We start from the raw sequence: 15,888 nt of genomic DNA on the forward strand, positions 1-15,888 counted from the left end.
AAGCGGTTGCTCAGGTTTGCTTTGTGGAATGTAATGAGGACGCTTTCCAGGCTTGGCTGGTTTTTAATCAGTTCTTCAGGCAGCGCTGGCCTAGGGAAATGTTTGAACTTTCCTGATGATGGCTTTGCAATCTAATGCAGGCTTCATGCATGCGGGAAGCGAGCATCCTCCCGGACGAACACGGGCAGAAGTGTGCTGCAAGCAGATTCGGGGGTAGTGTCTGTGCATGACTGCGGTGTTCTCTGTCTGCATAACAAAGAGCAAGGGGAACCAGTGAGCATCGCTTATAAAACGATTCTCAGTGGAGACATTAGCTGCTCTGGTGGAGTCTGCCGTCTTCGCTTAAATGCGCAGCGCTGCTTTGAGCGTCTCAACTTGATGTATTTCTTTATAAAATCGTTAAATATTCCCTGTAAACAGCGGCCTACATCTTCCAATTAGATCTGGAAGACGGAAGCATTGTCAGAAATGTCTAAGTACTAATTTGTTAAAATCAAATTTACAGGATCGATTGCACAAAGGCTGTTTGGTGGTTCATAGGCATAACAACACGTTCATCTATTTTAAGGAAATACAGCATCCATGAAATATGATAGACCAGCCGTCCCAAGGACTTAAACCAACAGTTTGTGTTGCTACAAAAGGGAAGCAGCAGCTGCAGTGGGCCTGACAAGTTTCCTCATTTGTGTGCTTTCCCTGAGCCACGCTGCACGGGGTCGGAAGGCAGCCCCCTGCCCATGCATATTTCATAAACGCTGTGAAGCAATTAAAAAAAATCACCTTGAAAGATAAAATACAATGTCAAGAGTCATTGTCTCCACCAGTTTTCGTAGGATCTACCCCTGAAGTTCTGTCTTCATTTACATTTGTTTTAAAAACCAGGGGATGCCTGAACTGCTGCTTGCCAGCCTGCCCTGTCTATCCAGCAGCAGGAGAGTAGCAGTGAGCCCCACCTGCCCCCCGAGCCCAATGTGGGACACTGGTGGCCACCTGCAGGCACATGGTATGGGGGTCCTCCATGCTCTGGTGGAGGTGCATGGACACCCTGGTGCTTGCCCTCACCAGCACGCTGCCAGCACTATGAGATGGAGTCTCCGGGGCAGCCTTGGTGGTGAGCACAGCTGATAGGCAATCCTCCTCGCCTTGCCCATGAAGGCAGTGCTTCAGCTGTTTGAGTGTGAGGTGAGGTTGGGAAGGAAAACCAGCATGGAACAGGAATCGTAGCTCTACGAGGTGTGTTGCTGCTCCTGTGTTGGCACAGCTGAGGGATCTGGAGAGCTCATATATAACGTTGCACCTTGGCACGGCTCTGTTTATGTAAATCTCTGGTCCTCCGCAGCCCTTGGTAGTAAAAAGAGAAGGGATTGTAACATCTCAGAGCCATCCTCTGGCTGGGGAGGCAGTGGCAGTAAGTCTAAGGGGAGCCCTGACCGAGAGGAGGTGGCAGCCAGCCTGGAGATGTGGGAACACATCTTGGGGAACAGCTTCTGCAGCTTTGTGTGGTTCAATGTGCCAGAAAGAAAACGGAGTGAAAGTCGTGCAAATGCTTCCAGGCTTGGAAGCGCTGGGCTCCAGAGGGCCGAGCTGGGTATCAGACGTATATCAGCTCCATGAGGGTTTTAACAAACTGACTTGGAAGGGCGCAGAACAGTGGCAACGATAAGACATCAAAGAGCAAGCGGCAGGCTGTGTGTTTTAGGGCTGCCAGATGAAAGCCTCTGAGTATCGCACAAAGTAGCCACGGCTCCTCCTCGAGAGCTGGCGAGTGACGTTACCAAGGAACGAAGCGAACTCAGCCTTCCAGCAGGGGATAATTTGCACTGCACATTTTATGCATGAATTAGAAAAACAAGCTACACTCTGTCAGCGCCAGACCCTTTGAGGAGAATTTAATAAGTGCAGAACTGATGTTTTGCTTCAAGGAAACCCCATTTTTTTCTTTTTTTCTTTTTTTTTTTTTTTAAGTTGTATGAGTATTGAAATAAGAAGTCTCTGCTTGCTTAACTACCTCGGCCAAAACTGAATGCCCAGGGCCTGTAATGGTGGAGAAGCTTGCCATACTAGGTTGCAACTGGGGAGCAGCCAAACAGCACAGGAGCTCTGTAGGCTGGAGTGAAGAGAAATTGCACGGCTTTTGTACATTTTTAGGATTGCCAGCAACTATCAGAAACTTTGGGAAAATTCCTTTTCTCCCACAATTTTTCCAACTCTAATCATTGATTAGAGAGGAATATATGTGGTTAAATGCAGAGAGACTGTCTGGGGGAAATGGGAAGGAGAAGACTCATGAGTGGGGATTTTTTTTCCTTCTCCTGCAGGATTTTATTCCACAGTGGATGAGATAGTTAATTGGTGAAGAGGGTTATGAGTTTCCTTTGAAGGGAGTGGAAGGAAAGCAATGGTCTCATTCAGTGTCTGATATCTGGCAGGTGAAATGCAAGTTGAAAGGTCCTCAGTAAATCTTCTCCAAAGAGATTTTGCAGCTTGTGTGAATGTTGTTTCATCTAGTTCTGGTTTCTTGCCTTTGGATTTTTCTCCCCAACATTGCAAACTACTTGATGTGAGCCTGCTAAAAACAACTGGCCTGAGCAGCATCCCACACTTGTTTCAGTTACAAACCATTTCCCTTCCTCCTGTGTGAAACAGCAGTCTTGGTAAAAGATTTAAAGCATTAATCCAGAAGCCTTCTAGTTGTTGTCATATGTATTACTGCACAGCTTCTTGCTCCTCAACGTCTCTGTGGTTCGTGATACTGGAATATTTGTGTGTCACAGAAAAACCTAATGAGCGTGATCTTGTGCTTTGTGGCCCCACACTCATGGGTGCGTGTGTGGTGTGCATCAGGACATAGAAATCAACAGTCATTTTCTGTAGGCTCTTTTGGGTGAATTGGAATGAATTTTAAGCCAAGCCCAGAGAATATCATTTTCTGCTCTGAGGATTCTTGTTACAGTTTGTAATACATAAATCTGCAAAGCAATTTAAATTTTTTGCACAGGTATCATTTTAACACAGTTGTTTAAAATAGACACCACTCAATTTTGATTGATACAAGTAAAAATTTCAGGGTTCAAGACTAGGCTGTTGGCTTTATTATTATTATTATTATTAAACAACAAGAGAAAAAAAAAGGGTTAATGCAGTTCTACACACCTTTGGAAAAGTAAATTTATATTGAGAAGGCAATGGAGGATGTGCTGCTCTTTCAGGCCGTACCTAATTGGGATGTCTCCTAGGACTTCAGCGTAATAATGGCAAATGGCCGTGACTGCCACTCAGACAGGACAGCATTAGCATAAATCACATTTAATGTGATTATATTCATCCAGGGTTAAGCATCTAAGTGATGCCTAGCCAGGTGTTAAATAGGTATGGCTATCTAAGTTGCAGACAATTACTGTAGACATTCAACAATTAAGGAGGGTAAAAGAGCAAATAAAAATGAAATTCGTTTCTACTTAGCACCTTACATTGCCCTTGCAGTTCTCTAAATTGCTTTTTAAAATGTCTCTTGGTAGCACTGCACTCTATGAAAAATTAAGAAATTTCTGCTGTATTTTTTAACTATTCAGCAGAGCCAGTCTTGCCCATTAGTCTTGTGCAGCAAAATAAATTTCTCACCTACTTTTCTGGTTTTCTGGCTTTTTTTCCAGAGTACTGATTTACACCCAGCTCCTGTATCCTGAAAGATACTGGTGGATCTTGTACTACACTTGCAAGTGATTAAAACATAATCCAATCTATGCAGTCTCCTTCTCTATAATCCTGTACCAACAGAGCTGGTGTGTTTGTGTTGTAAACTTTCAGTAAATATAAAGCTTTTTGCTGCAATGAAATACATTATTCTCCCATTAAACTCCCCTGTTCTCCTTGCTGAAGGGAATTTTACCAGGAGCTGTGGTTCAAAGCCTACAAATTTCACAGGTGCACACATCTTTTTGAGATGGGTAAGACTCCAGCTGGATGAGATGTGATCTATTAATCCTGTGCTGTAATCTGTATCCAGCGATGGGTTTTATAAAGGCTTTTCATTTTCTTCTCTCCCTTGTTCTCCCAGCAAGGTGTAAAGGCAGGAGAACGGTCAGAGGAGGCATTTGCCCTTTTCCATAAATTTCTATTACAAACACGTTACTTGGCACTTCTTCATTATCAAAGGGGCTGGTTGCACATAAATCTCACTTAAATGTTAATCAGCTTCAAGTGAGCTGCCATAGAATGAAAGAGTAAGCGACCCAGAAGGGACCTGAAGCAAAAGAAGCATCGGAGAGCAGTCTTAGGGCTTGCTCGGTACTCGAGGCTCTGGGCAGATTGTTAGTTGCCTTCTGGTCCTATGTAAGGAAATAAGGCTTCTCCCAAGTTTTATTCTGTTACTGATGATGCTGGGACAGATGCTGTGGAGTGCTCAGAGCCATGCCCTTTGCCAGGAAAGCTTTGTTGTCCCTGCACACAGAAATGCCTGAAGCAAGGCTGCTGCTGGGGATGGAGGAGCCACCAGCCTGCTCAGCCTTCTCCAGGTGCCTGCTGCTGGCCTGCCCTGTGGGGGTGCTCCTGGGAGCGTGGCATCGGGGTGACTTCAGGAATTAAGGAAATTGGAAGTATTGTTTGCACGCTGTCAAAATGGGAGAGGGTGGCTTGCTAGCTAATTTTGATTGATGACTTGAAAGCAGATGGTGCTGGCAGGGCTGGGGATGATGCACTGCCGCCAGTTTCGAGGAACTCACATTTCCTCCTCTGTCTCAGCAGATTTATAGACGTGGGCCCTGATCATCTAAAGGTTTATGCATATTCACAATTACCATATGTAATTAGCTGATTTACTTTGTTCAAGCTGTTCAGGTACTTAAAGTGAAACACTGGCGTGTGCGCCTGAAACACCGCTCTGCGGGCTTTATTAGCTCAGTCAAAATTGATGTAGTAGCTGGTGTTTCATTCGCTGCTGTAACGGTGCTGTAATTTCATACCGCCTTGTTTGCACATGCATGCTGTTACACACAGAAATATTTACAGAAGCAGCAGGACCAAACGCCAGAGTCGGGAGGTGCTTGTGAGAGGTGTTTGTGTTGAGGCCACGTTGGCTGAGCCGAGGGGTCCAGGGCCCTCCTGGCAGCTCCATCCCAGCACCCACCGGCAGTACCCACATCAGGAACTGCTGCTTTTTGCACTTCCTTAGGTTGACAGAGTGTGAGTGAGATTTCACAGGACAAAGAAAAGATGTTTCTCACAGCTTAGGGGGCTTAACAGGCCAAACAGGAGAGAGGCATTAACACTTCTTCAAGACATCCGTGGTGGAGAGTGTTAGGTGACCTGGGGTTGCTACCAGCTCTGTCAGAAAATGAAAGCGATGCGTTTTGACTAAAAGGAACATTTTTGTGGGCAGTATTTGCCCTTTGGCAAGTGCAGAGCTCTCATCAGGACTGCTGTCATCCTCCTCTAACAGGGACAACAGGAGCAGAGAGGGAGGTGGGCCCCTCGCCATGACTATGGTGACTTGGTCCCTTGGCTGCTGTTAGGCCTGCAGGGACAGAGGAATGTCGCCTCTGCCTGAAAAGCAGGCATGCTCATTAAGTGCCAGTGCTGTCCTCCTTCCACATGGCTCTCCTTTGGTCAGAAAACTGAATTTATGCTTGTGAGAGAAGTGAGGCTCAGCGGGCTGCCCTGAGTCCATGCCTCTCCCTTTAAAGGCCTGCTGAAAATACTCTCGCCTAAGGTGTTTCCAACTTACAGGGCATAGTTGTGAGTGTTGTTTAATCGTGACTGAAATCTTGTCTTTGATCCTGACAGAACTCAGTCTTTAACACCATTTTCATCATTCAACTGATTTTTATCTCTACAATCCTTGGAGCGTTTCACAGGGAGGTGAGGTGCTGGCTAAATGCATGTAGTGTTACTTTACAGACTCCCTTAAGGCCTGAAATCCTCACATCTGATTCTAGGCCTCAGGGAATCTCGCTGCAGGGTGAGATTTCACGTGGCTATGGGGGCTGGTCAGCAAAACCCATAAGGGCTGGGTGGCACAGAGCCAGAGCCCTGCCTGTCCTGGTGTCCTGTGTAGTTGGTTGTGGCAGTCACAGTCAGTCTCTGAGGCTGTTAAAACTTGAGTTGCTGGCAGTGCATTACATCTTCCAAGCCCCTGTGACTTGCTTTGGTGGCTTTGCCCCATCTTGTTTTTTAATAACAATATGTTTCCGATAGCTTTCTGGCTACCAGAAGGTGCGAGTTATCATCTGTGTTTGTGCAGCCCCTCAGAGGTGATGGCTTTGTCTAATCCTGGTACCGCACAGTGCTCCAGGGGCTGGGCAGGTTGCTGCTTCGTTAAGTGGGTTGCACAGCATGAGCAATTCAGCAAAACAGCACAGGCTACTGCTCCTGGGATCGTCTTGTTAAGGAACACATAAATCACTCATTTACGTGTCCTCAAAGGAGTATTACTGATTTGAGGTTAATGCTCATAAATGGTAATAAATAGCCATGCAACTAATGGTACCACAGATGACTTTCAGTGCTGTTTAAGTTAATGTGAGCACTGGTTTCAGCTCTTACATCTGCCCTCTGAAAGAACAGGCTTGTTCCAGCAGTGAGGTGTGTGCAGCAGGCTCCCTGTCTCTGCATCTTTGTTAGCCTGCAGCGATGGTCACTGCCAGCAAGTTTGGCGTGTGTGTGATTCCAGCTGGGAATCTTCATTTTGCTTTTGAACCATTCAGCTAGGAGGAAAGAAGCCCTTTTAAAGCAAGGCTTGGCACACGTGCGGAGAAGCAAAGAAGCACCATCTTTTTCCAGGACACTCAATGCCTCAGTGAGCTTGCAGTGCAGTGCAAGGGAAGAAGTTGCTGGGAGGCTCTTGTGGATTGTGGCTGAAGTACTCAAGCATGAAGCTGGAGCTAGGAAACCTCCAGGCATCCTCCTTAATAGACAGCACCTTCCTGGACTATTACACTGGACTAAACCACAGTCTCTGGTTTTCCACAGTGACTTCAGGACAAACATCTTCAACTCAATTAGCTTCTACAGTGAATGAAGAACTTGGCAATCCATGCTAAGTTGAACCCTGCTAGGGATATTTACAGACTTTACATATTTTTTGAAATATTCCTATATACAAATCACATGGTTTAGGAGGGAAGGGGGACGTTATGGTTCTTTTTGTCCACATGGGATATCCCTCCAATTTCTTCAACAGTTAGGGTATTGCTGGCAATTGGTTACATGTAAAGAGGAAAGGCAGTGAAAGGGGCTTCGGGTGTAGCAGGCTGCTGGGGGCTTCTGCTTCCCTGGTCAGTTCTAATTCCAGTTAGCAACTCACCACCACTCTGCTAGAGAAGCAGAGTCACAAAGAAATCTGCAGACAGCACAAGGGTCCCAAAGTAGGATGGGGCGGTGGCTGCTCAGAGGACATGAAAAGGCAGAGGTGCAAAACCAGAGAGTGCAGTGTCTGCACTCAACTTGTGGTGACTGGTTGGTACAGTGCAAATTATCTCTTTTGTAGGGCATCCTTATTTAACTTTTGAAAAAAGAAGGTCAGAAATTTAGGCCAATTAATGTGAGCAAAGCTCAGCAGGTTCACATCTCCCTTATGCAACCAGATCTCTAATTATTATCTGCATATTTTAAACACTTTTTACAGTCCTTTGAAATACATTGTTCTCTACCTAATGCTGTATGCTGTTTCTCAGCTTTTCTATCATTTAAGAGCTTCGCATGTTTTCTTTTTTGTCTTATTCTGCAGTTCTCTCCTCTCCTTTGTCTTCAATAAAATATTTGAGTAAATTTTTTTGGTGTATTTACAAATGCAGTTGGAATTACAGGTTGTAAGTTCAATGAATCGCCAGTGTTATGAAACTGTAACGAGCTCTTTAATTGTATAGGTTAAGCATCAAACCTTAGCTATGTTTTAGGGTATGCAGTTTATTAATTTTGTAGATTTGCTTTGTCTAAGGCATGCTTTATTGTCTGGCAGCTGAGACGTAACACTTGTTAAATTAAAGCAGGATTTACTGTTTTGCAGGTACTACTGTTTCTAACGTGTTAATTCGTTTTGTCTGTGCAGAGACTTTGCTTATGTGGCAAGAGACAAGGACACAAGAATTCTGAAATGTCATGTGTTTCGATGTGACACACCAGCAAAAGCCATCGCCACAAGTTTACACGAAATCTGTTCAAAGGCAAGTAGATTTAAAGGCAGCTGCATTAGTCTGCTGGGAGATCCCTGAGCACAATGCATGATCAGTGATCTTACGCACCATTGGTTTATTTTTTCTCTCTGGCAATAGGAAATGGTGTAGAGAATTGCTAAAGGAAAGGACACGAATGGGCATGGTGGGAGGGTGAGCATAAAGATCTGGGTTCAAAATGGAAAAAGAACATGCAGTTTCAATGACAGTGAAATGTGATATGAAACTTCGTATCAGACCTTGTTTGAATGGTAATCTTCAAGCATGAAAACAGTTGCTAACATGATAGTGCCCAATTAAAAAAAAAACAGTGAGATGGAAGGAGTTAAGCTACTGTAGTTACAAATAAATGAAGGATCTTGGTACCTGTAGTAGTTCAGTCTGTAATGCTGGAGAGGACTGTTCTTTTCTGTCCTTTCACCCTACATATCTGTCGCCATTCCCTGGTTATTAATTTTGGTTTTCATGAATGGTCAGCTCATGAGTGTCCCCTGTACGGTCATTTCATGCAGTGTTAAGGCAGCACATCCTTTACAGCAGGAAAATCTGTTTGAAAGGCTTTATAGCAAGAAACTTAAAACAGACTGCTTGAAACTATTTTGAATTCTCTTACTGAGCTGTGGTGAACTTGAGACTATATTTGCTTTTTTAAAAATATTACACTGCTCATTCTGGTTTTTGTTAAAACATGTCACATTGCACCAGAGGAAGAGGGGACAGTGGGGACAGAAGAACACGATCAGTTCTCCCTGTGTAACTTGTCCTCCTCATGAGTCACAGCTCTTCCAGAAAAGCTCATTATTAAACCCTTGGGTTTTAAAATTCTGCTGATTTATTTTATGCCTGTGCTTGTTTCCTTTTTACATTTTGTGTTCATGTTAGTGAGTGAAGGTCAGAGATGTCAAGTTCCTCTCTGTAGCCAGCTGTATAGTCTAAAAATGTTTAATTTTTACAACACTGCAGACAGGGCTACTGAATTCGTGATGTTTCACACCAACAAAGTGCAAATTTACCCTGTATTTATTACTGTGACCTTCCTGGCAGCAGGGTTTGCCCGAGGCAGCAGCAGAAGGTTGTCCTTGTGCAAAGCTGCCCGGGGACACGCTCGGCTCCCTAGCCGCAGGGGCTGAGGCTGGCGAAGCCTGGACCTGCTGTGTCCCTCGTCCTCCAGCTTTCAGTTCTCGCAGGTGTTTCTAGCAAGTCTAGCAGGGAAAAACGTGCTATGTGGGCCCTGCCACAGCTGCTTCTACCCAGCCAGCGCAGCATCTAGGAAATGCCACGGCGGCTATACACAGGGGTATCTGTGCTGTCAGCAAGGCAGCAGAGCTGTCACGTGTGTAATTGTGGCATGAAACTCCCAGCAATAATTTGGGATCAGAGAGCAACTGAGCGTTTTCAGCCATAGCTAAGTGTAACACGGAATGAAATAGGGTTGTGCTGTTAGGCAGAGCCTGTTCCTTCGTAGTTCAGCAATAGGTATAACCCTGATTCAGCCAGCTCTTGGCATGTGCTCTCTGGCACACCGGACCCCTTTGCTGAGTCAGGGCTTATCCCTAAGCTAGTGCATATCATTTTTCATCCTCGGGGGAAGTACTGTCATATGTCCCTGTAACAGAAAATACTTACAAATATGAAACCTAGAAGGAAAAAAAAGAAAGAAGTTTGCCAGAAGTATCTTCAGACCAAGCGTTGTCTGCTGGAACACTAGTTATCTCTGTAGCTTAATTACAATTGATAGTCATCAGTGTGAAGAAGTAGATAAAAATGTTTCATACATGAGCTTTGGAAAACCTCCTTTAGCTTCCCTGGGTCCCTCCTCAGTCACACATTTTTAGGGAATAATCATCCAAAGTGCCTATTTTGATGTGTTTTCTTCTAGTGCTAGTATTGTACATTTTGGGGAGGAACACGTTCCATTTTGCGTGGGATTTTTAATTCCGGAAGAAACATAAAAATGGAGGAAAAAATGACACGTAGCAGAAGATAGATCAGAGGAACATAAATAATGAACACACTTCTTTGTACATTAAATATTTATATTTCTTGCTTTGTTACTCCTCCCTGCAATTTTTCTGTTGATAAAAATGGCTGTGTTTTTTTTAATTTATTTATTTTCCTCTTCCATTTGTCTCTTACCTAGGCTTGGGCGTCTCTTAGGCTCGTAATGTAGATAAAGAATGATGAATAAACTGGCAGCAAATTAAAGTTCTTTACAAAGTATAACCTGTTTAGTTATGTAATTCCTGACTAATTTCTGGAATGAGGGTTGTAATAGGAGTAAAGTTATACTTGGAGATACTACTGCACTACATTTTTGAAAAAATGTCACGTTATCACTGTCTTACTCAGATTATGGCTGAACGGAAGAATGCTAAAGCTATGGCTTGCAGCTCACTACAAGAGAGGAGTAACGTCACCCTTGATGTTCCTCTGCAAGGTACTATACATTACAGCTTAAATCCTTGGGATTGTGGTATTTTAGATATGTTTCATTGCTGCTGCTGCTTTTGACCAAAATGGGTGGAGAGTTTGGGAGTGTAATCCTGTTTTAACTACTGAATCTGGTAAGCTGGTATTGTATGAAACATTTCTAATTCTTGGTCATGTTTATAGTAATGCAGTCATGACAGCTTGTGCATTCCAAAATACGAATTTTGCAAACACAAAATCTTACTTATGGCTACTTGCACGTATATCCTGCCCACATCAAAATACTCCTGACTTTAGACTGCACAAGTTGGCCAAATATGCCCTAAGAGCACACTACGCTCCAGTTAACCACATAGATTCAGAGGAGCTGTAGGACACCTCCCCCTAGGTTTTATCATCAATTTTAGCAGCTTCCAAGGCAAGAGGTGCAAGTGGGTTGCCATCCAACCTAAGGGTCTTCTTTACACACTCTACTGCATGGTAAAAGCAAGTTGCCTTTGCATGCCTTTGTTGGTTCTAGCTGAATAGCTGCTGTTTTGAAAGTATTCCCGGAGAACAAATGTACTATGTGCGAGCTTACAAGAAAATACATGCTTTTAGATCCACCAGTTCATACTAAAGAGCTTACCCTTAATCCATCAACATGTGTAATTTTCTGCTCAGGCAGAAGTATTGATTACTTGTAGCCTGTGCTTAACACATTAACAGGGATGGTATTAAAACAGTTTCCAGACTTTACATGGTTATGCAATGAAACTCAGGTCTGTATGTCTCAGAGGCATGTTCATTTATATTCCTTGTTGTTTTTTTTTAATGTGTCAGCAATACAATGTGACCCTATTTTTAGCGTAAATGAAGAAGAATTGAAGTGAAGAATTAGATGATGCAACATTCTAATTCTCTTAGAAATTATTTGTCATTATTCTTGTCAGAGGAAGTGTCGATTTGTTTTAATCAATACAATATCTGCAGAGTATAATGACTAGGTAAACTATTTTATGTTATTGATGAAATAAAAGTCTTTTTCCCAGCCGTGAGTAGTGATAAACAGAAATCTATCTTTGCTCCCATGCAGTAGATTTCCCAACACCAAAGACAGAACTGGTGCAGAAGTTCCACGTCCAGTACCTGGGCATGCTGCCTGTAGCTAAACCTGTGGGTATGTACCACTGTGACTTCTGACTTCAAAGGTAACTTCCATAAACTCTAAGGACTGGATTCTGGCTCGCCAAGTGTAAATGCATGATTTTCAAAGGGTAGCACTTCTTGAACGTCAGTCATAACAGCCAGACTTGAAGACGTCTTAGTGTTCAACACTTCATGTAAATGTGTGTTTTGCAACCAGGGTATTTTGGGAGCTGCTAAGAAAGCATTTTCTTTATACTTCTTTCTCTGAATATGAGCTCTGCTACTAATGAGAAGGGCCTTAGAGAACTGAAATGGTGCAGCAGCTAAACACTTTTTTTTTCTAAGCCAGAGACACCTGTTTTGCTTTTGCAGATGAAGAAAACTAACTTCACAACCCATCATCAAATTCTTTTTAATGATTCCAAAACAATGTGTTTTCTGTACTCCTATGTGCAAATAGAATTGTTACTGTTCACTTACATGCATTTTCTTCTGTTTCAGGGATGGATACTCTGAACAGTGCTATTGAAAGTCTGATGGCTTCCTCTAGCCAGGAGGACTGGATGCCAGTTACCATGAATGTTGCCGACGCTACTGTCACAGTCATCAATGAAAGAGTAAGGCAGACTGTCTTGTTTAAAACATATTTAACATGAGTGTTGAAAGCCGGGAACATACAAGCTCTAGAAGAAAGTGTTCGTTTTTACTAGAATTCATTTACTTACTTTACATTTTATTTCTTTCCAGGGCTGTGAGTCTGCACACATATGTGTTTTATAGAGGCTGTTACTGCTTGTTTCAGCTTTGGCTTTATTTACCATTCCAAGCATATTCTCAGAAATATAAATTATAAGTATTCATTAGATACTTAAATTCAGTGTTATCCTTTCTAGAAGTTTTGAGCCTAAAATATTGCAGGATAAGCCCTAAGCAGCAATCCAACTTTATTCTTGGTATTGAAGCCAAAGGTAATACTACAATTTGTTTCACATCCTGTCCTTTTATCTACATCTGTTGATGACATGCTAAAGCAACATTTCTATACACCAGTGATAGGGGAATATCTTTTGAAGTCACAATAGCCATGCATTCTTCACAAAATTACTACATCAGTTTTAAACATGCAGTACTTAAAGATGCACAAGGTGCTCAGTGGTGATGCTCCAAGCCCTTGTGTTCTGCTGATAGCTGAGAAGGAGAGATCCAGCACAGGCCTTTGGACACCGGGTATACGTAGATAGATAAAAGGAATTCCACAGTACTGCATCAGTGTTCCCTCCCTGTTTATTCAACCTAAAGTTGGTAGTAAAGTTCTGTAAAATACCCCGTAGTAATGCACATTCATTTTATTCATAACCAGAATGAAGAGGAAATCATGGTGGAATGTCGTGTACGGTTCCTGTCCTTCATGGGAGTCGGCAAGGATGTTCACACATTCGCCTTCATTATGGATACAGGAAACCAGCATTTTGAGTGCCATGTTTTTTGGTGTGAGCCAAATGCAGCCAACGTATCAGAAGCTGTTCAGGCTGCTTGTATGGTAAGTGACCTTCAAAAGGCACCTAACAGTACGTAAGATTTTCCGCTACCTCAATAAACGTATTTCCAAATTTGCAATTATATTAATTTTCTGAGATAGAAGGAACACACAAAGCTAGTAATTGGGATTCTGATCTATTTAATGAGTTTGAAATGTCAATTTAGTGAGCAATGCCCCTTTAACGTCTTACCTCCACCAATGTTTCAACACCTGTGTAAGGTAGAGATCTCTTCCTTTGTTACAGAAGTTACCTAATGCTGGAAAAACACTGTGCTTAGAGCTGTGTTATACAATGCAGTGACAGAGCACTGAAAAATAATTCCTGTTCAAGAACAGATGAATCCAGAAAACTTATTTTTCAATTTACAAAGGGTTGTTCCTATGACTTAGTATAGCACATCCGTCATGTGCTAAAGTAGAGACTGACAGACCCACGTCCCATTGACTTCAGTAGGGTTGTTTGTCACAGTTAAAATGGAGGTTTGACTGTATTTCATGAGAAAATATTAAAAATGTATTTAAAATGCTCTGAAAGTGTTGGACACAGTGAGGATTGCAGAATGCTTTTGCTTTGTTGCAGTTACGGTATCAGAAGTGCTTAGTAGCCAGACCACCTTCACAGAAAGTTCGGCCACCCCCACCTCCTGCAGATTCGGTGACAAGAAGAGTTACAACTAACGTAAAAAGAGGAGTGTTATCCCTCATTGACACTTTGAAACAGAAACGCCCCGTCACCGAGATGCCCTAGCTGCGTACAAGAGAAGATTCTCCTAACGTTTAACTGCAGATAACAGTAGCTACACTAAGGAAAATGAACTGACAACGTTTGGCCTTCCATTTCAAATTGCTGATGCTTTGTCTTCAGAGAATTTATCCTTATCAAAACAATGTTAGACAAGCATGTTCTCTCGTTCTTGCCACCATCGTGTGATATGAAAAGAAGCATGAATAATTTTTTGCTGTCAGTGAGTTACACCATGAGCAATGGAAGGTCTGCTTGACTGTAAATACATGAACATTACCGAAACTCACACAAAAAAAGAATATGGCCACGTCCTTCCCAGTGAACTCATGCTAAAGTCCTTGGAATGAGTGATGCCAGAGTTGATAGGTTCACCGTCCCGAGCTGGATTTGCCACAAACCAATCTTAAATCCTACCGCACTTTGCTCGGTTTTCAACACTGGAGTAGGTACCAAGGATCAGCTGCCGTTGAATTACTGTAGATTAAATACCAAGTTTTATTTTTTACTGAACTACACCTGTTAGTTTTAAATTGTTTGTCAGCATTGGTCTAGCAATCACTGCAGCATCTCCCTGACGTGCTTTTGAATCATTGCGTCATTTGATCGCCTGTTTCTACATTATGGTTGTAAAGAAGAATCACGTCTGATACCAAACCAATGCTGAAAAATCAAGGAGTATTTTCAGTAATTGAGTACAGGGTGACCCACTGAAGCTTTTCATTTTTAAACGTATAAATGCAAATGTTGGCAGTTAAACTCATTGTCCCGAATCTGTCATTAATCCGTCAGAAATACAATTTGTTCCACACAGAGCTCATACCAACCAGGAATAAGAAAGAATCGGTAGTTTTACCCTCTTAAAACTCTTACAGAGACTAAAATGTTGCCTATCTTTTCCATATGAGTATTTGATTGTATGTTTAATTAATTTTCTGGTTGCACAACTCCCCCTTCCCTTCAGTTTGTTGCTGAATACTTAGGCTGTCACAAAAAGAACAATCATATTTTTTATTTGCACAATTCAATGAAATTTCTTTTACTTTTAATGCTCTGTGACAGAATAATGTGAGAGATGTTTTCTAACAGGGCAGTGCTTCAAGTGGGACAACTTAATTTCAGTGCTTTTGCTCCAAAGGCCTCCTGTAATTGCCTTGATCCACACAGTAGTGCAGATCCTGACAAAGTCAGCACAGTATTGCCCCTTGAAATTGTACTTAATGCTAATCTTCAACTGCAGTTACATATCTTTAGTTTCTCCCTTCGCCATCTTCTCTTTAGACCTGCAGGTTGGTACAAATTTTGGAAATGGAAAATTGAAGACATTTTAAACTAGCATTAAAAATGTTTTGCCTCCACTTACAGGTATGTTCCAAACTGTATCTGTCTCTGAAGTCTGTAAATTTGGTCACAACGTAATTCTAAAAGAACATTGCCAATGCTGTTTTTTACAAGGACTTTTTATTTTACTCTACTAGATTGTTCTAAACAAATAATTTTATTTTTTTTTCATATTGGAAGAAATCAACAGCAATACCTGGGCAAAGCAAATTGAGAATAAAGGGGAAAATAATTATGATTCAAGACATTTCTGCATGGAAAATGTAGAACTATTAGAGTAAACTCAGCCTAAGGTATGAGCAGGTGTAGGTGAAGGCTAGCTATGCAACTGTGGACATCTAAACTGGAGGAGCTGAGCCTCCTCTGATCTCTGCATGACAGGGAGTCTGCACCCATGGCAGTGGAGCAATTCTTTCCTTTCCTGCTGCCTCCTTTGGACCAGATCTGTTGTTCATACAGTTGGAAGCGAAGTCAGATCAGCCTAATGTGAAGAAACTTAGAGAAATCAGCCAGGTCTCTGAATGTGATCCAGTTGGCTA

The 15,888-nt window shown here is 42.4% G+C and overlaps 1 protein-coding gene across 15 annotated transcripts in view; it reads left to right on the forward strand.

Moving 5' to 3' along the window:
* APBB2 (amyloid beta precursor protein binding family B member 2) overlaps positions 1–15,845 on the forward strand; it is a 158,458-nt gene extending 142,613 nt beyond the window's left edge. For all 15 annotated transcript variants that reach the window (XM_082759979.1, XM_082759972.1, XM_082759981.1 and 12 more), the window contains 6 exons: positions 8,045–8,159; positions 10,518–10,605; positions 11,674–11,757; positions 12,228–12,343; positions 13,087–13,266; positions 13,847–15,845. In XM_082759979.1, the coding sequence (XP_082616105.1) occupies positions 8,045–8,159; positions 10,518–10,605; positions 11,674–11,757; positions 12,228–12,343; positions 13,087–13,266; positions 13,847–14,014 (751 nt within the window). In that variant the 3' untranslated portion in view covers positions 14,015–15,845. The remainder of the gene's footprint in view (positions 1–8,044; positions 8,160–10,517; positions 10,606–11,673; positions 11,758–12,227; positions 12,344–13,086; positions 13,267–13,846) is intronic.
* Positions 15,846–15,888: the final 43 nt, after the last annotated feature.

The sequence above is a fragment of the Aythya marila genome (assembly GCF_965140915.1).
Source record: "Aythya marila genome assembly, chromosome: 4".
In the NCBI taxonomy this organism is placed as follows: Eukaryota; Metazoa; Chordata; class Aves; order Anseriformes; family Anatidae; genus Aythya; species Aythya marila.